Source organism: Talaromyces amestolkiae, assembly GCF_001896365.1.
Source record: "Talaromyces amestolkiae strain CIB chromosome Unknown scaffold1.1, whole genome shotgun sequence".
Classification (NCBI taxonomy): Eukaryota; Fungi; Ascomycota; class Eurotiomycetes; order Eurotiales; family Trichocomaceae; genus Talaromyces; species Talaromyces amestolkiae.
The window spans coordinates 115,144-138,554 of NW_024468037.1; the positions used below are offsets into that span (position 1 = coordinate 115,144).

At 49.1% G+C, this 23,411-nt stretch overlaps 8 protein-coding genes across 8 annotated transcripts; 7 read left to right on the forward strand and 1 right to left on the reverse strand.

The window, feature by feature from the left end:
• Positions 1-247: 247 nt before the first annotated feature.
• BHQ10_000040 (uncharacterized protein) lies at positions 248-1,771 on the forward strand (the record flags this gene model as incomplete). The annotated part of the gene is made up of 1 exon (XM_040876318.1): positions 248-1,771. The coding sequence occupies one exon, from the start codon at positions 248-250 to the stop codon at positions 1,769-1,771; it is 1,524 nt and encodes a 507-aa protein (XP_040728545.1).
• A 669-nt stretch (positions 1,772-2,440) lies between these two features.
• BHQ10_000041 (uncharacterized protein) lies at positions 2,441-3,965 on the forward strand (the record flags this gene model as incomplete). The annotated part of the gene is made up of 2 exons (XM_040876429.1): positions 2,441-2,451; positions 2,615-3,965. 2 exons carry the CDS (start codon positions 2,441-2,443, stop codon positions 3,963-3,965), a joined length of 1,362 nt encoding a protein of 453 aa, XP_040728546.1.
• Positions 3,966-4,767: 802 nt separating this feature from the next.
• On the forward strand, positions 4,768-5,403 carry BHQ10_000042 (uncharacterized protein; the record flags this gene model as incomplete). The annotated part of the gene is made up of 1 exon (XM_040876539.1): positions 4,768-5,403. One exon carries the CDS (start codon positions 4,768-4,770, stop codon positions 5,401-5,403), a length of 636 nt encoding a protein of 211 aa, XP_040728547.1.
• A 649-nt stretch (positions 5,404-6,052) lies between these two features.
• Positions 6,053-8,835, forward strand: BHQ10_000043 (uncharacterized protein; the record flags this gene model as incomplete). The annotated part of the gene is made up of 3 exons (XM_040876650.1): positions 6,053-6,071; positions 6,183-6,340; positions 6,394-8,835. The coding sequence occupies 3 exons, from the start codon at positions 6,053-6,055 to the stop codon at positions 8,833-8,835; spliced, it is 2,619 nt and encodes an 872-aa protein (XP_040728548.1).
• Positions 8,836-9,203: 368 nt separating this feature from the next.
• Positions 9,204-10,664, reverse strand: BHQ10_000044 (uncharacterized protein; the record flags this gene model as incomplete). The annotated part of the gene is made up of 4 exons (XM_040876760.1): positions 9,204-9,530; positions 9,578-9,668; positions 9,725-10,569; positions 10,629-10,664. 4 exons carry the CDS (start codon positions 10,662-10,664, stop codon positions 9,204-9,206), a joined length of 1,299 nt encoding a protein of 432 aa, XP_040728549.1.
• A 5,491-nt stretch (positions 10,665-16,155) lies between these two features.
• BHQ10_000045 (uncharacterized protein) lies at positions 16,156-16,935 on the forward strand (the record flags this gene model as incomplete). Its single annotated transcript, XM_040876871.1, has 1 exon — positions 16,156-16,935. One exon carries the CDS (start codon positions 16,156-16,158, stop codon positions 16,933-16,935), a length of 780 nt encoding a protein of 259 aa, XP_040728550.1.
• Positions 16,936-18,046: 1,111 nt separating this feature from the next.
• BHQ10_000046 (uncharacterized protein) lies at positions 18,047-20,913 on the forward strand (the record flags this gene model as incomplete). The annotated part of the gene is made up of 4 exons (XM_040876982.1): positions 18,047-18,193; positions 18,242-18,373; positions 18,428-18,905; positions 18,956-20,913. 4 exons carry the CDS (start codon positions 18,047-18,049, stop codon positions 20,911-20,913), a joined length of 2,715 nt encoding a protein of 904 aa, XP_040728551.1.
• A 514-nt stretch (positions 20,914-21,427) lies between these two features.
• Positions 21,428-23,383, forward strand: BHQ10_000047 (uncharacterized protein; the record flags this gene model as incomplete). The annotated part of the gene is made up of 1 exon (XM_040877093.1): positions 21,428-23,383. One exon carries the CDS (start codon positions 21,428-21,430, stop codon positions 23,381-23,383), a length of 1,956 nt encoding a protein of 651 aa, XP_040728552.1.
• Positions 23,384-23,411: the final 28 nt, after the last annotated feature.

The window sequence follows — 23,411 nt, forward strand, 5'->3', positions numbered from 1 at the left end:
TTTTGAATGCACCCCGCATAACGGCAATTAGCAATAGCATTGTATGTATATTGAGTTTGTAATTATTGGAGGGATTACATGCCACCTGAATAAAATCAGCCGGTCTAAATCTGATTCTCGGTTGATTGAAAATGATTATAAAAGATAGGCTTCGCAGCTTGAAACATCTTCTGCTTCAGTAGTCGATCAAGCCTCTCGTCGATCATCTTTTTATAGTCCCAGAGGTGATCATCTAGCAAAAGTCATGATGTTTCCAAGAATAAAACCCGAACGCACCAGCCTGTTTGCTCTTGGCCTTATCGCCTCAAGCTCCCTTGTCACCGCAACTGGGCCTTGCGACATATACTCCTCCGGMGGCACGCCCTGCGTTGCCGCGCACAGTACCACTCGTGCCCTTTATGCCTCCTACAGCGGCGCGCTCTACCAGATCAAGCGTGGCTCCGATAATACTACAACCACCATCTCGCCGCTCTCCGCAGGTGGTGTTGCAAATGCTGCCGCCCAAGATACCTTCTGTGCCGACACGACATGCCTTATCACGATCATCTACGACCAATCTGGCCGCGGTAATCATCTCACCCAAGCTCCTCCCGGTGGCTTCGACGGCCCTGATGCCAATGGCTATGATAACTTGGCCGCTGCAGTTGGCGCACCCGTGACGCTGAACGGCAAAAAGGCGTACGGTGTATTCATCTCACCCGGTACTGGTTATCGTAACAACGCTGCCAGCGGCACAGCTACCGGTGACGCAGCTGAGGGCATGTATGCGGTGCTCGACGGAACCCACTACAACGGCGCATGCTGCTTCGATTATGGTAACGCTGAGACCAGCAGCACTGATACTGGCAATGGCCACATGGAGGCTATCTACTATGGTGACGCCACTTACTGGGGAAGTGGCTCCGGCAGCGGGCCATGGGTCATGGCTGATCTAGAGAATGGTCTGTTTTCTGGCGAGAGCACTGGCGAGAATTCTGCTGATCCATCTCTATCTTACCGTTTCGTCACTGCGGTCGTCAAGGGAGAGCCAAACTTCTGGGCCATTCGCGGTGGTAATGCTGCATCCGGATCATTGTCCACGTACTACAGTGGCGTGCGCCCAAATGTCTCTGGCTATTACCCCATGCACAAGGAGGGTGCCATCATTCTCGGCATCGGTGGTGATAATAGTAACGGCGCCCAGGGCACGTTCTACGAAGGTGTCATGACTTCCGGATACCCCACTGACGCCACGGAGAACTCAGTGCAGGCTAATATCGTTGCTGCTGGTTACGCTACCACATCGTTGACCAGCGGTACAGCACTCACCGTTGGCTCGGCAATTTCGTTGCACGTCACCACTTCTGGATACACGACACGCTACATCGCACACACCGACACCACCGTCAACACCCAGGTGGTCTCTTCGTCTAGCTCTACCACTCTCAAGGAGCAAGCCAGCTGGACAGTTCGCACCGGTCTCGGCAACAGCGCCTGCTTCTCATTCGAGTCCGTTGACACACCTGGCAGCTACATTCGTCACTACAACTTCGAGCTCCTGCTCAATGCCAATGACGGCACCAAGCAGTTCTACGAAGATGCCACATTCTGCCCTGAATCAGGCCTCAGCGGCACGGGCACCTCGCTTCGAAGCTGGAGCTATCCCACGCGCTATTTCCGACACTACAACAATGTGCTGTATGCTGCCAGCAACGGCGGTGTGCAAACGTTTGATGCCACCGCCTCTTTCAACGCCGATGTGACCTTCTTGGTCGAGACTGCCTTTGCTTGATTCTTGACCTAGCCTTGTAATGATCTAGTTGCATGGTCGAACCTTGTTCGTGTTATTCTTGACACAAATCATGATGTATATACGCAGAAACAAAAACGCAGGTTACAAAGAATATTTGAAAGATGAGTTTGCTGTAGTATAAGATGTAGTGCTGGGTCGTCTCAAGGGGCAGGTGCTGTCCATGGCTATGCGAACAAAACAAACTTTCGGCAGTGACCAAGTCACGTGATCAAAGGAGTTTTGATTGCCTGGTAACTTTCACGACAGCAACCCCGAGGTAATCATCCAGCTTGGAAAGACAGCAGGAGAAAGTGCTGTTTCTGTAGATCGAGTGACTCATTAGAGTCAGTCCCATTCCACTGTATGTATGAGTTGGCGTGCCTGTAGAGCAAAAACCAATCCTAATTGGCTGACGGCCGGGTTCCTCCCACGGACCCGCCCTCCAGAGATGATGGTTGCAAGTTGCCGCCGATTTTGCCAGCCACCTTCCCTCTTTCTCTCAGGGTCTCCTGCCATTATCCTCTGTCACCTTTGATTACCCTTTCAATTATCTTTCAATATCTTCGCGCATACCGAGCGCGCCTACTACACTGTAATATTATTATTATCATCGTCATCTTTGTCTTCTCTTCTCAGACCTTTCGCGTTTTATCTTTTTGGGTCTTCATTATGGGTATTCCGTAAGTTGATCCGGTCCGCGCGCGGTGTCGCGGCTCAGGGCTGCCACGCAACGAGCGCGCCAACTTGTTTGCCTTGCAGCCTGACCCGGCTGCCCAACAACAAGACCTCAACGGAGTCATTACTCTCTTTGCGAGTGTTCACTAATCACGGTGTATTATGTAGTCTATGGCGTCCACCTTCTCCTCCCGAGCCCAAGAGTTCTGTCAAAAGTGATCCTTGCGCCCACTCACGCTCATCTATCCGTCGCAGAGGAGCCGTGCGACATGTCGTTTCACAATCAAGTTCGAGCAGTATATCGCCGCGCAATTCTTTATCCGCCTCACAATTAGACGACGCTCTACAACAACTAGACAATCTCCTCGAGAATCGGCCCCTTGCACAGAGCACTGTATTTGGAGACGTCGCTTTGGTAGACTCGACAAGAAATGCCGCTGCCTTGAGTGATTCTGCTCGGCGAGAGGAGGGTTCTCGATTGCTACGGGATGCGTTGCGGCATCGCCAGCCCGGTCGACGTCTTCGCATCCCCCGTGAATCTTCCCTTCGCTTCGAGATGCCCACTCCTCCATGGTCACCAAGTGAAGCGCTTCATCGTTCGTCTCATGGGGATTCCGCGAGGACTCGGCAGGCAGCCGAAGGTTTCCCTTACTCTCCTAGATTTGCGCCTGCTTATGGTCCCAGGCATGATAGTTCCGGCCCTTCTGCCCGTACCGAAACAAGATCACCCCCGCCCGCGGTGGTACGGCCCCCAGTGCAGATGACAGAAGATGGACCTGCACCTGGTGTGCGGTATTTACGTCGTGTGGGGCATCGATCGGTTAGCGACAACAACGGAACTGCTTCATCGCAACAAGGTATTGATGGCTTGGGTGATCGACAACGTAGTGCTAGCCCCGATGATGACGACCTTGGCAACGCATGGGAGACACTTTTGACTACTCTGACGCCTGATCCGAACTTGCCTAGTGCTGAGTCCTCGTTCACATCTAATGCTGCTATCAATACCAGCCGTGCTGCTGAGTCTGGCCGCCGGAGTCAATCATCTCAGACACAGCGAATATCCTCGGGACCGACCGCTACAGTGCATATGATTCTAGAGCCTTACCCTGACTTCTTCAATCCCTGCGATATCCCAGATCATGCCACGGATTCAGACACCGAGACAGAGTCAGAACTAGGGTTGAGTCGTTCGGGGTCCTCCCGTCAACGTCGGCATCCGCGATCTCGGCTCCTTGAATCTACGTCGACGGTTGGGTCTACCCAGGACAGTCAACCTCCAGTCCCAAGATTGCCACGATCATTGGGACTACCGTCTATATCTTTCATTTCACACGATCTATCTTCGGGTGGGGATATGCAAGCGATCATTGATCGCCTGGCTCAGCGGGAACATGTTCCTGACGATTGGTGGGCGGCAGCAGGATTGCCTCGCACCATGGGTCGCCAATTAGACGTTGGTGACGGGTCTTCAGAACACGTTAACGAAGGTCGCACCAATGCGGCAGATGAATCATAAGCGACTGCATGTTTACTTTTTCCATTCTATATCTCCTGGTGAGATTTGTACATTTATCAGCAACCATGTGGGCTGACAGTACGTACGTGCATTGGGTGGCGACGGCGTTTGTGGTGTTGTTATATTTGCCATGCGAGATTCCCTTGTGACGGATCGATTTTTAAATATGGTCGATAGTTGTACGACAAAAGTCCAGCGCAAGTTTTGAGTGTACCTAGTGTATGTATCACGAAATTTATATCCATCAGGTGACCAACCTAATCGAAGTGGCTGCCCCCACATAGACCAAGATCAAGAAGTGTTCCTTGACTAAGTTGACTAGTTCTTGGGGACCTGAACTCCAAATTTACAAGCTACTGCTACAATCTGCTCCACGCGCTCCATAGCTCTACGGACTCCGGAGGACAGACATCCTTTTTAGAATCCACCGGACGGCGCAGTCTCGTCCGATATTCCTAACTGCCACCCCACCATAGTAATACGTCGAGTCGCGTCCTTAGGATTTCCTGACTGACAATAAAAGAAAATCAAAGAACGGCCCGTGGCTGTTATTCAGAGAGGCAAAAAGCTTCTTCCCATTGATTCGACAGACGTAATTGATCAGTCTGGTTCGAGATGGAGAATCAGGTGGACAGATTAGTGAAGAAGACATGGGGTACGCACTTTATTTCACTCTTGGACCCGTGTGGCCTCTTAGCTGTTGGGAGGACAGACGAATGCCTTAAAAAGTAATATTGTATGGTGATACTGACTCTCCCTCCATATAGACAAGTTCCTGTCAACACCAGAGACATCCCGGCTTATGATAGCAATCAGTGGCATACCCGGATCGGGAAAGTCATCATTAGCAGCAGTAATCGCAAACCGAATCAATGAACTATACACACAGCATGCCCCCGGCGCCCCCTCAATCGCCGCATTCGTGCCTATGGATGGCTACCATCTGACACGAACCGAACTCGCAGCTATGCCAGACCCGGTATTCGCAGCTGCCAGAAGAGGAGCAGCATTTACATTCAATCCAGATAAGTTCTTGCAACTTGTTAAGCTTCTACGAGAACCGGTGACGGCAACGACGAATACAATTTTTGCGCCGAGCTTTGATCATGCGATCAAAGACCCCGTTGAAAACGACATACCCATCTTCGCAACAGCGCGAGTCCTCATCTTTGAAGGGAATTATTTAAGTCTAAATAGAGAGCCATGGAATCAAGCGGCGGCACTTATGGATGAGCTGTGGTTTGTCGAGGTGGATTTTGAGACTGCGAGACAGAGACTGATCAAACGACATGTGGAGGCGGGGATCGCTAAGGATGCGGAGGATGCGGATAAGCGGGCGAGGGAGAATGATTTGTTGAATGGGCAGGAGATTGTGGACTTTAGATTACCGGTCGATGAGGTTATTGAGAGCACGTTTGATGAGAAATTCTCGGCTTAGGTCTTGTTCATGAATCGTGTATGAGAGTCGATGAAGGCAACAGGACGACTAAGACCCTGATGCATCCGACTCACCACATGATCAGCTACCTCGGACACATAGAATGCAACAATGGTCATGTTCAAGCTTAAGCAAGGACTCTAATAGACATGTCGGATTGACCAATAGAACAGCCAATCACTAGCACAGAGCCACGTGACATTGTACTGCCCAATTCTCTGTGCTGGGCAACACTGACCGCCTACTTCTTCAGGCTAAAGTGTTAGGCAATGATTATCAACCAAAACGCGACTCACGTGACTGGAGGCGCGCTAAAGCCGCCACTCGGACCAGGCAAAAACTAATAAAAAGCTCCAAACACGAAATCGCGTCTTCCCAGGAAACGAGACGCGTCCTGGCTTAGGAATCAAATACCATGTTTTCTGCCCCTCTCAGCTTATTTCTACTCTGACACTCCCTTCCTCCGTTCTCTTTTTCAACAACCCTTCTCCCCAGGGCATCATCAATAACATTTTACTGAACTTGTGTTCATCACGTTGCTGCCACTCTCCCTTTATCGCTTGATTGAAGATACCCTCGATATTCTCCTTTTTACCCACTCTATTCAAGAAAATCGTGTCACGTCGTTACGCGTGAAGAACACATCAAGATGTTTGTGTTCAAGAGAGGTAAGCATATTATATTTCCATCGTGACTCCGCAATCGAAGTTCATGATTTATCATGCTGTCGTGTCGTCGTGTGTCTGCATCTGGTGAAGAGTCTCTACTGACAATTTCAGATGGACGCAAGGAGCGCGTACAGTTCGACAAGATCACAGCTCGTGTGTCGAGACTATGTTACGGTCTAGACCCTGACCATGTCGATGCTGCTGCCATCACCCAAAAAGTCATCTCTGGTGTGTACCAAGGTGTCACCACAGTCGAATTGGACAACTTGGTTAGTAGTCCTTGCATTTGTACTTATACCAAACGACAACTAACATCACGAAGGCCGCCGAAACCGCTGCATACATGACCGTCACTCACCCCGATTACGCTGTCCTCGCCGCTCGTATCGCCGTTTCCAACCTACACAAGCAGACCAAGAAGCAGTTTTCTGCTGTGATCGAAGATCTGTACCACTATGTCAACCCCAAGAACAACAAATCATTGCCCATGATCTCGGATGAAATGTACCAGACTGTCATGAAGCATGCTGAAGAATTGAATTCGGCCATTGTTTATGACCGTGACTTTAACTATCAATACTTCGGTTTCAAGACCCTCGAACGCTCTTATCTTCTCAGAATAAATGGCAAGGTTGCCGAACGCCCTCAACACATGATCATGCGTGTTGCTGTCGGTATTCACGGTGAGAATATTGAAAAAGCTATTGAGACATACAACTTAATGTCTCAGAAGTACTTCACACATGCCTCTCCAACATTGTTCAATGCGGGTACTCCCCGACCACAACTCGCTTCTTGCTTCCTTGTGGACATGAAGGAGGACAGTATTGAGGGCATCTATGATACTCTCAAGACATGTGCTATGATTTCTAAGTCTGCCGGTGGTATTGGCCTCAATGTGCACCGCATCCGTTCCACTGGTTCCTACATCGGAGGAACCAACGGTACTTCAAACGGTCTTGTGCCTATGCTCAGAGTATTCAACAACACTGCCAGGTATGTTGACCAAGGCGGTAACAAACGTCCTGGTGCTTTTGCTATCTACCTCGAGCCATGGCACTCGGATGTCTTCGAGTTCCTTGACCTCCGCAAGAACCATGGCAAAGAGGAAGTCCGTGCCCGTGATTTGTTCTATGCCTTGTGGACCCCTGATCTCTTCATGCGTCGTGTAGAGGCCAATCAGGACTGGACCTTGTTTTGCCCTAATGAGGCTTCTGGTCTTGCTGACGTCTATGGCGAAGAGTTTGATGCTCTATACGAAAAGTACGAGAGGGAGGGCCGTGGTCGTCGTACTATCAAAGCTCAGAAGCTCTGGTACGCCATTCTTGAGGCTCAGACTGAGACCGGTAACCCTTTCATGCTCTACAAGGACGCTTGCAACAAGAAAAGCAACCAAAAGAATCTCGGCACTATCCGTAGCTCCAACCTTTGCACCGAGATTATTGAATATTGTGCTCCTGATGAGGTTGCTGTCTGCAACTTAGCTTCACTTGCTCTGCCTACCTTTGTTGATACCGCCCGTGGCGAATATGACTTTGGTAAATTGCACGAAGTCACCCAGGTGCTTGTGCGTAACCTGAACAAGATCATCGACATTAACTACTACCCTGTGCCTGAGGCCAAGAAGAGCAACTTCCGTCACCGTCCTATTGCAGTCGGTGTGAATGGTCTCGCTGATGCGTTCCTTGCTCTACGCCTTCCCTTTGACTCTCCAGAAGCCAAGCAATTGAACATTCAGATCTTCGAGACAATATATCACGGTGCCTTGACAGCCTCCATCGAGCTTGCCAAGGAGTACGGCACTTATGAGACCTACGAAGGCTCTCCCGTCTCTCAGGGTATCTTGCAATATGACATGTGGGAACGCACCCCCACGGACCTTTGGGACTGGGACTCGCTTAAGGCACAGATCAGCCAACATGGTGTTCGCAACAGTCTTCTGGTTGCTCCTATGCCTACTGCTAGTACCAGTCAGATTCTTGGCTTCAATGAGTGCTTCGAGCCTTACACATCGAACATTTACTCTCGTCGTGTCTTGGCTGGAGAGTTCCAAGTCGTTAATCCTTGGTTGCTTAAGGACCTTGTTGACCTTGGTCTGTGGTCTGACAACATGAAGAACCGAATCATCGCCGACGGCGGATCCGTCCAGAACATCCCTAACATTCCTGCTGACATCAAGGCTCTTTACAAGACTGTCTGGGAGATTTCTCAGCGATCAATCCTGCAGATGGCTGCTGACCGTGGTGCTTACATTGACCAGTCTCAGTCTCTCAACATCCACATGAAGGAGCCTACTATGGGCAAGATCACTAGTATGCACTTCGCTGGTTGGAAGATGGGCCTGAAGACCGGAATGTACTACTTGCGTACAATGGCTGCTAGCGCCCCTATTCAATTCACTGTTGACCAGGAACAATTGAAGGTGGAAGACACCAACGTCGCTCGCGCCAATGGTATCAGCAAAAAGCGTTCTCCCGCACCAGCTGCATTCAGCAACTCCTATGCTTCCGTTCCTCGTCCCATGTATGACCAGAAGCCTGTCGTCTCTAACGGAACTGGTGTCCCAGACCCATTGCAACCCGTCTCAGCTTCTCGTGTCAACGGTGCCGCTCAGCCTATTGAGATTGCCGAGGACAGGGCTGAACATGAAATCGAAGAGGCCGAAGCCGGCGAGAATGGCGAGTCGGAGCAGGACATTTATGCCCAAAAGGTTCTTCAATGCAGCATCGAAAACAAGGAAGCTTGCATCATGTGCAGTGGTTAGAGACTTGAAGTCTTGACCGCTTTTTTTTTTGTACTCTAGTATCACTCTATCCACCCTGTTTATTGTTTTCACACCCCAGAGAGTCAACACGCTTATTACGATTTTTGAATGTTTGCATTTCCATCATGTTGTTTTCCGTTGTTTTATTCAATACTTGGCGTTTTCTTTGTTCTATAGTTTATCATGTGTATTTTTTATTGATATAGTGCAGTAATTCTATATCTGCTATATTATGCTCTGACAACTATTGAGTCATTCGTACACTGTCTTTTCATTGTGAAGGTGACCATCCATATAAGCCTACTACGGAATTCTCCAGGCTCAAACAAAAGCTCGCTGATATTCATGAACTCCGAGAAACCAGAACTTCACAACGATATAGCCGCAAGTATATCTTCAGGAGTATACGAAAATATCCACGCAGCTCCTCCTTGCGGCCCCTTAATCTTCAAAGCAGCCCAAATAATCCATTCCTTAGCCACTTGCTCATAGACATATGTGCTTGATCTCCGCATTCTGCCATTCTGCGATGTGAAGGTTGTAATTTCGACAATTCGTTCTTGGCGGTGGTGTTCCCATTTCGTGACCAGATCTGAGAGATTCGTTGCTTGATTGAAATCGGGGCTGTAGGCGCGAGTGAGGACGTATGATAGGGTGTCGGCGTCTTCGAATGCCATGGCTGCACCTTGGCCGCCCTGAAGAATGTGAGCTATCCTCTGGCAGTCTTTGGAGATAAACTTACAGTGGGAGGGATAGCATGGGCCGCATCTCCAATGAGAAGGACACGTTTGTGAGGTGAGGACCAGTGCTCAACATGAGGTAACGTATAAAATCTATGAAGTCAGTCTGTCATCCCTCCTAGTACTTAGTCATGATCCGTGATCCTTACGGCCAGTTCGTAAACGCCTCTGGACGCGTCTTGAGCATCAACTGTCTAACCATCTCCGGCCACTGATCAATCTTGTCGTCATATAGGAACCTTTGCAGAATCAAGTCCTTCATCCCCTGCCCATCGCTACCGAACCGAGTCCATTCTTCTCGACTGCGATCTTCAGCTTCCAGATTCGCAAACCATTCAATCTCCTTGCCGTCGAAAGAAGAGGGCAGGATCCCTATTGACCCCTTTGCGCCGAATAGCATGCACGGGATGTGCAGTCCAGCTTTTTCTAGTAAATCTCCCAGCTCGTCGGCGTGGATCGTGCCGGTAATACCCATAAGACCATCGAATGTGGGATCCCCGACATCCGGCGCAATGAACGGCCGAACGCGGGAATGAATCCCATCAGCACCGACCACAAACCCGGCCGACACCCTCTCACCATCACTGAATTCCACCGTGGCAGAACCGCTGGACTCAGGATCTGTTGCAGCAGTCTCCGAAACAACATGCACGCATTTTTTATCCCAAAAGATTGGAATACCCTCCCTCTTCACAAGACGGACAAGCTCCTCCCTCAAAACCGAGCGCTTAATCCGCAGAGCAGGGAAATTATACAGTCCCCTATTCCCATGAAACACAAATCCAATTTCTGCTCCCTTACCGTTCACGAAATGAATCTGTTCGTAGATAAAGCCACGCACGCGAAGGGCTTCGTATGCGCCGACGCGGTCTAGGACCCGGAGTGCATTGGGGGCGAGAGCGATGCTGCCGCCGTGAATATCGGTTTCGGATCTGGATTCGTAAATTGCTGTTGATATGTTTCGTTTGTGGAGGTTGAGGGCGAGGACTAGTCCCTGTCTCTCATGGTTAGGCCAATATTCCCAATGAGGAATGTCTTGGTTGTTGAACGTACGCCTAGACCGCCACCTATAATTGCGACTTGGACCATGGTGACGAAAGATATTGACTAGGTGATTGATTATATCCTATGGGTGCTACTTAAAGGGTGCATGTAGTGATACCATGTAGGTAGAGTCGAGTCGAGCTCGAAGGTGCTAGGACATGGCAACCCGGGATTATCTACGTACTTATAGCCTTGTGCTAATGCATTCATCAAATAACGGCGAATAGTTCTTAAATGCAAATAATGCAAATTCTTGGTTGCAGTCTTTTCGAAACACGTGAGGACTCTAACCCTAGATATGGCTAGACTTGCAGTATATAGATTGCAATTTTCGAGATTGATAAGCGGCTGACTCATGCTAGGAATTTACAAGTGAAATAGCTTATTAAAAATGAACATTAATATCTCAATTAGGTATACGTATGACGTCAAGTGGCCTGACAGCTCGCGGCGGGGTACGCAGTAAGCATAGCCATTGCCTGACATCTTATCATTTCTCCGTGCAAGGCTCGAGAAATGGCTAATTCCGCGCAGCCCCTGTCGAGACTCGATGCAAGCCTGCCAATTGGCGCATATCGAGTCGTCGGACTTAAGTCCTTAATTTATGATTCGGATAGACCGGATCGTGGTTGATTGGCTGGATCAGAGCTACTTCTATGCCTTATATGGCAAGGTGAGCCGCGCACTTGTCTTTGTTTTTGTGATACTTTGTGTAGATTCTAGGAGAATTGAGGTGTTAGACAAAGCTGAAGTTTTGTCAAACTGTAGATTAACATGTGCAGTAATCGAGGATTGTATCATCTTCCAATCAATGTGTTGAAGTCATTCGATTTCGAAGTGCTTCACACTAAAGAGACATTGTCTTCACTTTCATCAATGAAGGATTTTTTTCAATCAACTGGATCATGATCGAGGGGCACGTTCGGGAACAGCGGCACAGCTTCAACTTCATTCGGTTTCCGATAAGGCTCGGCAAACGAAGTATCAATGTTCCTCTTCCTAATTCCCAACTCCGCTTCTTTTAACTCTATCTGTATTTCTTCGGCCCTCCACCTCCGAATAACGATGGTTCCTATAGGCTCGAATTTACGGTATGAGTCTAATTTTTCCTTTGGAGCGTCGAATAAGGCTTCAACTGCATACATGAGCATGCACCTTGAGCAATTCTTGATCCTGACCAAGCATACCCGGCTATTCGGACGATACACGAGAACATCCAAATATAATTGAGGATAGCTACATTTGAAAGCCTCGAGCGCATAGCTGTGGTGTTTGTCATCGGTCTCGTTTGCTAGACGAGTCAAAGCCACAGCAAGCCACTCATCTTTGCCTGATGTCTGTTGGCCCGGCAAGTGGCAGTCATGTCTCTTCGCCTGACACCAAACGGTACAATCACATAGCGTCCGCCTCCGCAACACATTGAATCGTGTCTCAACTAATCCGGTTGCTGTACCCTCTATTCCCCTGGTTTTCAGTTGATACCCTACTTGGATGGACGCATCATGCCACTTGTGATGCACGACCATATTATGCGAGGTGTCGTTCAAAACAAGTTGTCGCATCGAAAGACGCCACTGATGATCTTCTAGCCAGGGAAAATCCAGAATTTCCACGCATTGACTATCTTCGAATTCAATGTAGCCGGGAATGACTTTAATATTGTCCAAGCCCAACGGAGAGACATCAAGATCTGACATAATTTCCATGAATATGCATATTCCATTAGCAGCTATGGCCGACTTTCGACGATGAGAATCGGTTGTCTCGAATTCTTGACCAGTAAGAACTTCGAATATCCTCTCTAGACTTATGTGTGCACTGAGGTTGAAAGTCGTTTGAAATGCAAGACTGCTAATGTGGCGATAACTGCTCGCGCGCTGGGCTCTTTTATCATAGAGAAAGCGGATTCCACTACACGAAGGAAAAATAGTTGGATCAATCGATACTGGATGAAGTATGCTCAAGTATTCCAAGATCGTTAGAGTGAGGATTTCCAAACAGACTTTATTTTCGAAACCGGGCTGCGGTGAGCACATTGGGCAATTACAGGCACCTTTTATAGAATACCAGCATTCCTCCAATTCGTCAATCGTTATTTGACATGATGGTGAGAATTGTAATTGACTAATTGAATGTTGAATGCAGGGCTGTAGTTCAGGAAGACGCCACATCACCCATTCAGCGATTTCACGTCTCCGCCCAATACCCCTTGGTGGGAGATAGGAGGTCTTGGTTGTCAGATAGTGAGGATTATTCATACTTTCTAGCAAATGTCCGAGAAGAAGTCCAATAGTACCGCTTAAGGCAGCGAGAAGCGAGGATATTATTTCTTGTCCAAATGCAGCCCCTAAAACATCCGTCCAGGGGACCGATCTTTGGACAGCAGTAGCGGGCAAAGCCTTGTCGTAGGTCGTACGCAAAATGTGTTTCCCAGATGGTATGGATAGTGTCTTATGTGTAAGACCGGAAGAGCTTTCCATACTTTGTGCATCAACATTGATTATGACATGGGCAGTCTCGCCCAATGAAAGCGAATGTGATCGATAGAGAGTGTATCCAGAACTATCGTTGATTTCCACTCCGAGGCAAAGCATCCACTCAGCCATGGCGGCGACCCAAGCACAATCAAGACCGCCACTGAACGTAGCGCTCCTGAGATCTCGTTTGGATAAGTTCCCAAGAATGATGATGGCTCTAGCTAGCGCATCCGCCTGAGGCGGGGTTTTGCAATCTCGATCGCGGAGGTGTCTCGCCAGAAGCATTTCGAATCCAGCTAACAAATGAGGAAATTGAGAATTTGTCAATGAACCAGCACATATGCTAACAAGTGCAGCCCATTGTCTGAGTGAGGGCGTAAGGCTCCCGGGCGCCCCTTTCAATTGACAGATACATCGGTAGACCTGACTCGCAAATTCCGTATCATAAGAGGTGGTCAGACATCCAGAAAGGGCCACACAGGCTGCGCCTTGCTCAGATTCCAAAAGATCGTCAATGATATGTTTGAGACCGAACCCAAACCATGCTATTTTCCCAAACGAATGAACAGTCTTGAGTTTCGATATTGAATCCTCCAGTCGCTTCTGTGCAGCTGGCTTCAAGTCGAATTGGGAACACACGGCTCGAGCTATTCCAACGGTAAGTGCATCTACCCCAGCTTTGCCATATCTCGCCAAAACATCAAGCGTAAATGCAACGGGAGTTTGTATGACAGCCACCCAATCGAGCTGGCCTTGTTGCGCAAAATTGGGAGAGCTCTGACTTGGAACAAGGGACGAGTTATCGGTCATCCTGGACAGTCTGATCGGAAAAATTCGACATGGAGGTCATGAGAATGTAGAGTAGAAATGAGACATGATTGTGATAAAGAAGTCGCCTGATGCTGGGCTGCTGAGGCAAGAGCATGGTTAACAAAGCAGGCACAAGGCTGTCGCTACATGCTCAGCCTCGTCAAACGTGATCTTCAAGCCTGACAGATCAGGCCACCATGCATTGAATGGTGTTTCGGGCAAGCTCAGCTTTTTATTATTGGCTACTAACATGCATGGGTAGTCTACGTCTTGCATCTATGTATGCCTTGCGGAACACGGCCAGAATCAGTACATCGAGGTACAAGAAGCCAACAATATCCACGCTCAACCCAACATGGATCCTACAGACGGGCAACTCTCATAATGGCAGCAGAATTGCCTGAAACGGCAATTCCGCATTTGCCAAGGGGAGATTTGAGGGAAGGAGAGCCGGGTTAACCAGAATGGGCGCAGAATTGGAGGCATGAAACTGTCATATCGCCTACAGCTCACTCACCTACACTACTTCAATTCTCCAGATTCAGGGTGCCTACTGCCACTTTCCAGAGGCGGTTTCCGTACAGCCGATGGCCCGACGGCGACCACTAGTGAGCCAAATGAAGACATTCGATCGTGTCCATATGGTTCTAGAACATCAAAAGACGTCGATGGGTCCATAAAATAGTGGCAAGAGTTTCAAAGTTCGTCAGGGGTTCTCTCCGGTCCTGGCTGCTTTCCATCGAGATTGGAGTGTGCCTGGTTCGAAGCACCCAGACTTTGAATCGTGCCTGTACCAGACTTTGCGATGGACCAGAACGAGGGCTACAAGTGCGAAGAACAAGTGGGTCTCATTGGGAGATGAGTGAGGAGACACAAAGAATCCGAAGAATCACATTCACCACTGAGTCAAAGAGAATCATAATGGGCACAGTCAGTGGACAAAGGCACGCCACATGGCTACAGTGGCCGTTGGACAAACGAGGAATGACAGGTCGGACTCATTCCGATGACGCAGGAAATCTCTGCATTCCAGAGAGAGATCTTTCAGACTACGTACTCCACTATGGCGATGTTATCGATTATTAGATAAGCTTAATGTCACCGTCTTTTTCGCTCGTGGTACGTACCTATCTACCGAGTGTACGACCCGACAGGGGAGGTACGTCGTGACCCAGAGAATGGAGACGCAAAATTCTGCACATGGCGAAAACCAGAAATTGAGGCATTTCCAGAAGAGCAAAATCGCCGGAGTTGGTAAGTCGTCGCGATGAGGACGTAGGACGACGTACGTAGGATGGTGTGTGTGGGAGGTGAGCCGTGGGTCAGCCTGTTCTTTCAGGCACCACTCCGTTTTAGCGTACATCCAATCGGAGAGCAGGCTTCTACACAGCCGCTTTTTCTTTGCGCAGACTCAGAGTTTTCTCGTATCCCCACTGTTAGCTGCTCCACTCTGATGCGGCTCCTCTGAGTGGTCACATTCGTGCGTTTGTTTGAGTTTCCTGCACTTTCAGCCAATCCTGTGTCTGCTCAGCCACGGCTAAAGAAATTGAACCTGCAGTAGTGGCTCSTCGATTGGCTGATGATCCGTCGCACCATTGTAGCCCCCCTTTTCGTGCACCTACGCATGCGCTATGTACGTATCGTATTCCCGGGGGTCTTGAATACATCACACAGGTCAACATACTATAGTATACGTGGCACTGTACGTTGATTTGATCAAGATGGAAGTAGGACAGTCTGAAGCAGGAGATCACATGGAGGCCGTTTGCTGTCTGGACTGCCAGACCAAGACGCAGTACGCACGAACAGCGCATCGCAGGAAGTTCCATACGTAGTAAGTAGTCGGTGGAGTCGGTGATGGTCAGGAACAGACTGGCGTGGCGCTCGGCCGGAACCCACTCTTGGGCTCCACGGCAAGTCTGGAGCGCACACTAGGAGCCACCACCAATTCAATATTTAACTGCCTGTCCTCCCCCCCGTACTTTTCTCTCCTTCGTATTCAATCCATCACCAGTCATTCTCTCAACACTTACACACACTCTTTTTGTGTAACAGTCTTTCCCTCACTTTCATCTGCTGTGCGGACGTTGCTCTCACTCTTTCAAAGCATCTACCACAGCCTTCACAATTGGACATCGCTAGCTCGATTCCATAGCCGCTCTTCAGCCTACAGTCACAACCGAGTCAACAAGACTACATCTCACGAAAACAACATTTCAAAAACGAGTCTTTCTCGTAACACATTCAAAATGGTTTTCTCCAAGGCTTTCGCTATCGCCGCGATCTTCGCTACCTTGACTGCTGCTGCTCCTCACCAGAAGCACCAGAAGCACCAGAAGCGCGCCGTTGTCTACGAGACTGTCACCGAGGTCGACGTCACCACCATCGACACCACCATCACCGTCTACCCCGGCGAGGCCACTCCTACTGTCGCCTCTGTCTACACCACTGAGGTTGCCGTGACTTCGACCACTCCTGCCGAGCAGGTCGTTGTTCCTACCAGCACCGTCGCTCCTGCTCCCGTTGCCGAGACCACCACTTCTTCCACCCAGGCACCTGCTGCTCCTGAGACCACCACCACTGCTGCTCCTGTCCCCACCACCACTGTTGCTCCTCCGGCACCAGCCGTCACCACCACTAGCAGCTCTTCTACTTCGACTTCTTCCACCTCCACCTCCACTGCTCCTGCTGCGACTTCCACCGGCACCTCCGGCAGCAGCGGCTCTGGCCCTTCCGGCACTGGTGACGGTACCTACTACGACACTGCCACCTCTTTGTCTGCTCCTAGCTACTGCGACACTGCCAACGACGGTACCACTGAGAACGTTGTCGCTCTTTCTCAGGCCATCATGAACGAGTCTCTCTGCGGTGCCTCCATCACTGTCACCTACGATGGCAAGACCGCCACCGGTACTGTCGTCGACAAGTGCATGGGCTGTGACGCTGAGTCCATCGACATGTCGCGTGCTATGTTCGGCGATCTTGCCAGCCTCGATGCCGGACGTATCACCGTGTCGTGGTCTGTCTAAGCAAGTCTTGCTCAATCTCGGTCCTTCTTCGTGCGACTTCAATTCTTGATATGTGTATAGACTATTGATTTATTGCTTTCATGTACAACCGTTCTCAACGGATATTATGCCAAATCGAGCACATATCCCTATCGTTCTCTGTGATTTGATTCATCTTATGTTTGTTAACCCGGCCAACAAAAGAACAATTCATGTGGACCATGAACATTCACCTTTTTCTCAGCTGCGAGTCAGATGAGTTGCATTCTTCTGGGTTATTTAAAAGTCACGAACGTACCACTCCTGGAGAGTATGGATCGGCGCAGGAACGAGACAAGGAGTTTAGAGATGGGTTTATTCAGAATCTACTTGATTTCTTTCATCCACGTCAATCAGTAAAATGATCGCCAGCTATAGAGCTCGTAGTAAAGGACTAATTCTTAGGTGCGTTGACCCAAAGCGCCGGATGGACCGGGAGGCGCCACACCGTCTTCATTGGACGCTTTGAGTTATATTAGCGATCCCTGTCGTCATTACTCTGCTCCAACTTAGTCCTTCTTGAGTAGTCATACTCTTTCAGGTCTTGTATATCACTAGAATCTTGGAAAGGCATGAGTTGCATAAACTACTAGAACTAATAACCACACAGTGTCCCACCGGACAGACGGGTTTGGCTTCCATTCCTCGGATCTTGCGCCGATCGGCAAAAATTTTAGATCGCTCAATGAATCAATGCACTCGGGCCCCCCACATTCTTTTTTGATTAAGTAATTCTTGAATCTTCCTAGACCAACTTATTGCCATAATTTTTTTCTTGGTCCTCGTGCCTCCTTGAAAGAGAACGTGCTACTTGAGTACATCCTTTGACTGCAGTTTTTTTCCGTCGCGTATCGTCCCGGCTCGTGAACGCATTGTTCGTATGGAGGAGACCTTCAACCCGCCGGCGAAAGGGAGGAATAGACGAAGGAACAAACACCACTCTCACGCCCCAGAGCGCAACTGCCAACACCGATCAAGCTGCCGATGATGGATTATATCGCCAAGACAGTGCTACCTCACCTCGATCGATATTGGAGTTGGATTTGTCATTGTCCAGGAGCTTGATCTCTCGGCGCTTTGCGCGGCGGCAATCATGATGCACAGTCGCGCGACGCCGACGCTGGTGGTCACCATTGTGTTCTTCGTGCTTGCTTCGGTATTCGTTGCTTTGCGGTTTGTGTCCCGCGTCGGTATTGTGCGCAAGGTAGTTTCGCATGATTATTTGATTCTGTTGGCTTGGGTATGTTCATGCCTCTCTTCCGTCGTATACTCGACTGACCTCATCAAGGTACTCGACTTTGGCTTCGTGTTTGCTGTATGCTACGGCACAACAAAGGGTCTCGGATTACACCAGCAAAATGTTGCGTCCTCATCGAATGCGGCTCTGAATACGAGTGAATATGTCGCGAATGTACTATATGTAAGTTGTTTTCTCTTCGGCTTGACAAGACATTGACTAATATTCATTTGCTAGAACCCTGTTCTGATGGTCCTGAAAACGTCAATCCTCACATTCTACCTCTTCCTGTCCAAAACGAACAAGATATTCCGATGGGCAATATTCGCAACCATCCTCGTCGTCAACGCTGCCGGCATCGCCTTAACCATGGTTAATATCTTCCAGTGCAACCCAGTCAGCGCAGTAATCTGGTTTCCTGCCGACGGAAATGCAAAGTGCTTCAGCATAGTCACGATATATCTCTCCTCGGCACCCGTCAATCTTATAACGGATATCACGATTTTCTTCCTGCCACTACCGATTTTGACACAATTGCGTCTTCCGCGGAAGCAGAAACTTATATTGATTATCACGTTCAGTTTTGGGTTTTTCACAGCGGTTGTCGACGTTATACGAGTCGCATACTTGCAAAGCGCAGCGACGTCGAATGCGACAGAGCAAATGGATGGGTTCAGTAATGATGGAAACTCAAAATACCATCAGGATTTTTCATGTCAGTCATTGCTCGACTCAAATATGTAGATATGTTACTGACAATACTAGGGTACGGAGCATTTACGTTCATGTGGTCTGCTGTTGAGATCAATGTTGGTATTATTTGTGCATGTGTACCGAGTTTGAAGCCGTTGGCTGCGCGTCTACTCCCCAGATTGATCAAGGGCTCCACGGAATCATCCAGCTCACAACTTGGAAGTGCAGTCAGACCAAACTTCCCCCGCGCCGAGACTGCCCCATTGGCAGTTCCTCAAATTCAGAACCCGCCGGCTAGTCGTATGGCTCCGAGGGCTTATACAGACCTGGGACCTGCGGCTGCATCGCTGCCACTCAATAGTCCATCGCGAGAATTGCTGGAAATGTCTGATTTTTTGGCCAATTCTGGCCCTGGTCCTAGCGAGGATACCGAAAGCAGCGCAGCGACCTATCCTTCTCCTCCATTGCATGTATCGACATTCTTCGATTTTGTCAATCTCAAAAAACCGAAGAGCATGCTCGCAATGAGTAAAAAAGAATCTATACCCCCCCTTGCCTTGACAACAATACTGTTTTTCCTATGGGGAATTGGCTACGGCTTTCTAGACATTTTGAACGGTCAATTTGGGCAGATCACTGGAATCAGTACATGGGGCTCTTTAGGTCTCCATGCGGCTTATTACGGAGGCTACCTCGTCAGTCCTCTTACTATAGGGCGGTGGATACTCAAAAGATGGGGTTTCAAGTCGACTTTTATCGCAGGACTGTTCATATATGCCTGTGGTGCGCTTATCTTCTGGCCATCTGCCGTCTTGTCATCTTTCCCGCCATTCGCTATCTCCAATTTCATCGTTGGCTGTGGCTTTGGTGTTCTCGAAACAGCGGCAAACCCCTTTATATCGCTATGCGGACCGCAGGAAAATGCCGAGATTCGTCTTAATCTTTCACAGGCAATTCAAGCCACTGGAAGTGTTCTCTCGGCAGTTCTTGCGGAGAAGGTCCTTTTCAGATCCGTCACAAGTGCGGCTAAGTTGGTTAGATTTCAATGGACGTATCTTGCCATCGCACTGTTTGACCTGCTTCTTGCCGCGGCATTTTACTACCTACCAGTACCAGAGGCCACAGATGAGGATCTGCAGGAACTAGCCGATCAGAGAAAAGACGACGTTACAGCACGAGTCTTTGGCCTGCCTGTCGTCTGGGTTACTTTTGGGCTTGCCGCATTTTCGCAATTCTGGTATGTTGCCAGCCAAGAAGTTCTTGTCTTTAGCTTCCCGGACTACGTGCAGGCGCAACTTCCGAATGGAAGCAGTGGTCTCACACCTTTTGACTTTTTGCTGCTTGGTCGCGGTCTGTTCGCTCTTGGCAGGTTCGTTACGGCGCTCACAAATCTTCTTTTCAAACCGCGATGGATCCTGTTGGTATCGTATATTGGTTTGATCGCGTTTGCCGTACTTGCCAAAGAACTGCATGGTATGTCTGGTGTGGTAATCGGGTTGATTCTGTTTTTCTTTCAAAGCGGCGTGTTCAGCATCACCTTTGCCATGTCCCTCCGCGGTATGGGCAGACATACCAAGACAGCCGGTGCCATAATGGCTACAACTATATCCGGCGGAGCAGTCTACCCTTTTTTTCAAGAAATTGCTCGAATTGATAACCACGGCAGCGTCCCATCGTCCTATGTTGTGCTAGCTGTGGGATATGCGGCTGCTGCTATCTTCCCGTTGTATCTAATGCTCGTCCCGCAAGCGAAGAAGCAGGTTGATCCAGTGTTGAACGACTATCTACATCGTCGATTGACACTCCGCGGTCAGCCATCAAGACGCAAGAATCGTGGAGGCACCGAGAACGGTAACGGCAACGGTCGCGACACCCCAAATCACAAGGGAGATCACTACTCCCTCGGAGGCGTTCTGTCGCGACCACGCAGTCTCATGGATGAGCCTCTGTCCACAATCGATTTCGAAACAGCGCAACCCGCACCAGGCGTGAGCGTACATGACTTAGCTTATGAGCATGATCATACATGACCCAAAAGTTCGATAATATACCCATATATGATGATCTGGGTGGAATACTGCTTGCATAGCGAAGGCGTTTGATTTTCTGATACCAGTATATACATACCATAATGATATTACTCTATTTTGTCTATATTTGCCACCGCACTAGCAAGGATCATTGAGGCTATTCTAACGCGGGATGACAGCACACTACAGCCCCGCGCTATATTTAAACAAAACACGGACGCCCGACCGTAATTATCCTAGGTACTGCATATATTACTTTTTTTTTCTTTACGCGCTGACCGCTAAGAGCAGAGCCCGTGCCGACATCAACTAAGCTGAATACGAGCTTAGAGGTTGCCTATTATTATTGACACTTTACTTTATTAATTGTTACTTCCCCCGAAGGAACGTGGAGGATATGAAGTCGCTATTGCGATGTTTCTGTATGTCTTCCTATTCCTAGCAGTATAATACCTATCTTGAATTTTGTTTTTGAGTTTTTCTTTTGTGATTACCGTGAAAAGAGAAGAGAGAGATGTTCGCACCCCCCGGCGCCCCGGACGTGCTAACCCTCGCCCAAACAGCGTACAATATCTACGACGCCTACCATGGCGCGCAGGACCGGTACAAGGAGTTATGCGACGACATTCGCGCGCTGGAAATCACCTTGCAGCGGCTGGGCAATCGGCTCGCTACCCATCCATCCACAGATCCTGCCAGTGACAAAAATGGAGGTGGATACAATGAAGCGAAATTAGAGGAAATCGTGCATCTTGCTTCTACTTTACTCGAAGATCTGCAACGCAAGATACCCGCTGGCACCGTTCCAAGGGGACTGTATAGACTGAAATGGTCCCAGAACGAAGCGAATGCGTTCCGTGCGAGGATTACGGGTATCTCGGCGATGATAGCGGCGTTCAATTCGAGTTTGTTGTTGGATTATGTCGATTCGTCGACTACGCAACTGGGAGAGACACAAGAAAAGATTCTGAGGACGTTGGAGGATGTGTTGATTAGCCTGCAGAGTGAGACGAAGACGAAGCTGAAAAGGCGGGATTCGGAGACGTCAACTTTGGTGGAGATTCAGACTGAGATACAGGCTGAGATTGAGATTGAAAAAGAAGAAGGAGGTGGCAGGACTGATCTGTGGGTTGATCTGGTGACTGAGATGCAGAAACACGGCATTTCGGAAACGCAGGTTGAGCAGCACAAAAGCATGATACTACAATGGGCTGGGCGCGCGATTGCGGCGGGGRTACTCAATCAGCCTGATGGTGAGGAGACGGAAACAGGGACAGAGACGTATTGGGAGGTTATATCCGCGGTGTATGGGCCGCGCAATGTGACCTCTATCCTGCAAAGGATGATTGATACGCATCGCCAGCATCAGCAGCATCTGAGATCAAGACCGCTTCAGTTCATCATTACGAATGAAGCCTTTGGCGGCGATCCGTTCCCGGGTCACGTCAAGGCATTCTCCATGGCGTGGCGGAAAAGGGTCGTGCATCGTCACGGCCGACAAGTTTCGACGTCGTACTCGGCGGTGCAAAAAGCATTTGCGCAAGAGGATGATGTAGTGGTTATTGACTTTGATCAAGGTGTTAATTTAGAGGAGAGTCCAGTTGAGTCCGCTGCCAGAAGAGGGGTGGAGATAGTAATAGCATCCTGGCACAACCTCGACATGACGCAGCATATCACCTCCTTGATTCAGAATGGTCAAACCGCCATCATGGCAACGGACATGCAACTGCTCACTCACGACCCGAGTCCAGGATACATCAAATTCTTGTCTGTTACCTACACCTACACTTCCGCTAAGGATAACAACAACGAACATCAATATTTCCAAGTGAGCTTCGCGGAAGAAGGTACCGAACTCGATATCCCACCTTCGCTGGACATTCTATACGCAAACTGGGGCGGACTAGACATCACAGCCACACTGGAAGCCAAGATCGACCCTAATACACAGACATTGACGCTCGACACGAACAGGATGGTTCATATTGCGTCGCCGGATCCGTGGCCGGGGTTCTACAAGAGTATAGTCGTTATTTATCGGTATAATACCATATACAAAAGTAAATGTGGTGTCGAGGGCGACGGGATGGAGTTATTGGTCGTTGGCGAAGGGATGGGGACGACGGTTATCAAACCGTATCAGAGCGGTGCGCATCGAAGTCAAAGTTGGAGACTGGATCTGCCTTTCCCATCAGATGACGAGAATGGGTCAAAAGCGAGAATATTAGGCATTATATGGGGTTTGCAACCTGTTTCGACGACGATGTGGTCACCGCGGAAGGAGTTGAGGGATAGCGTCCTCCTCTCTCGGAGGATAGTATGTACGAACAATCTTTTTGGTGGAGATGGATGGTTCGGCAAAGTCAAGGCTTGTCTTGTTTTAGTACAGAATGTCGAAACGAGAGAAATTGTGGCGTTGGTTGGAAGGGAGAACACGGTGCTTGAATTGGTATCGCCGTGGCAGTCATGATCATAAGAAATCTATTCAATCTAAAGCA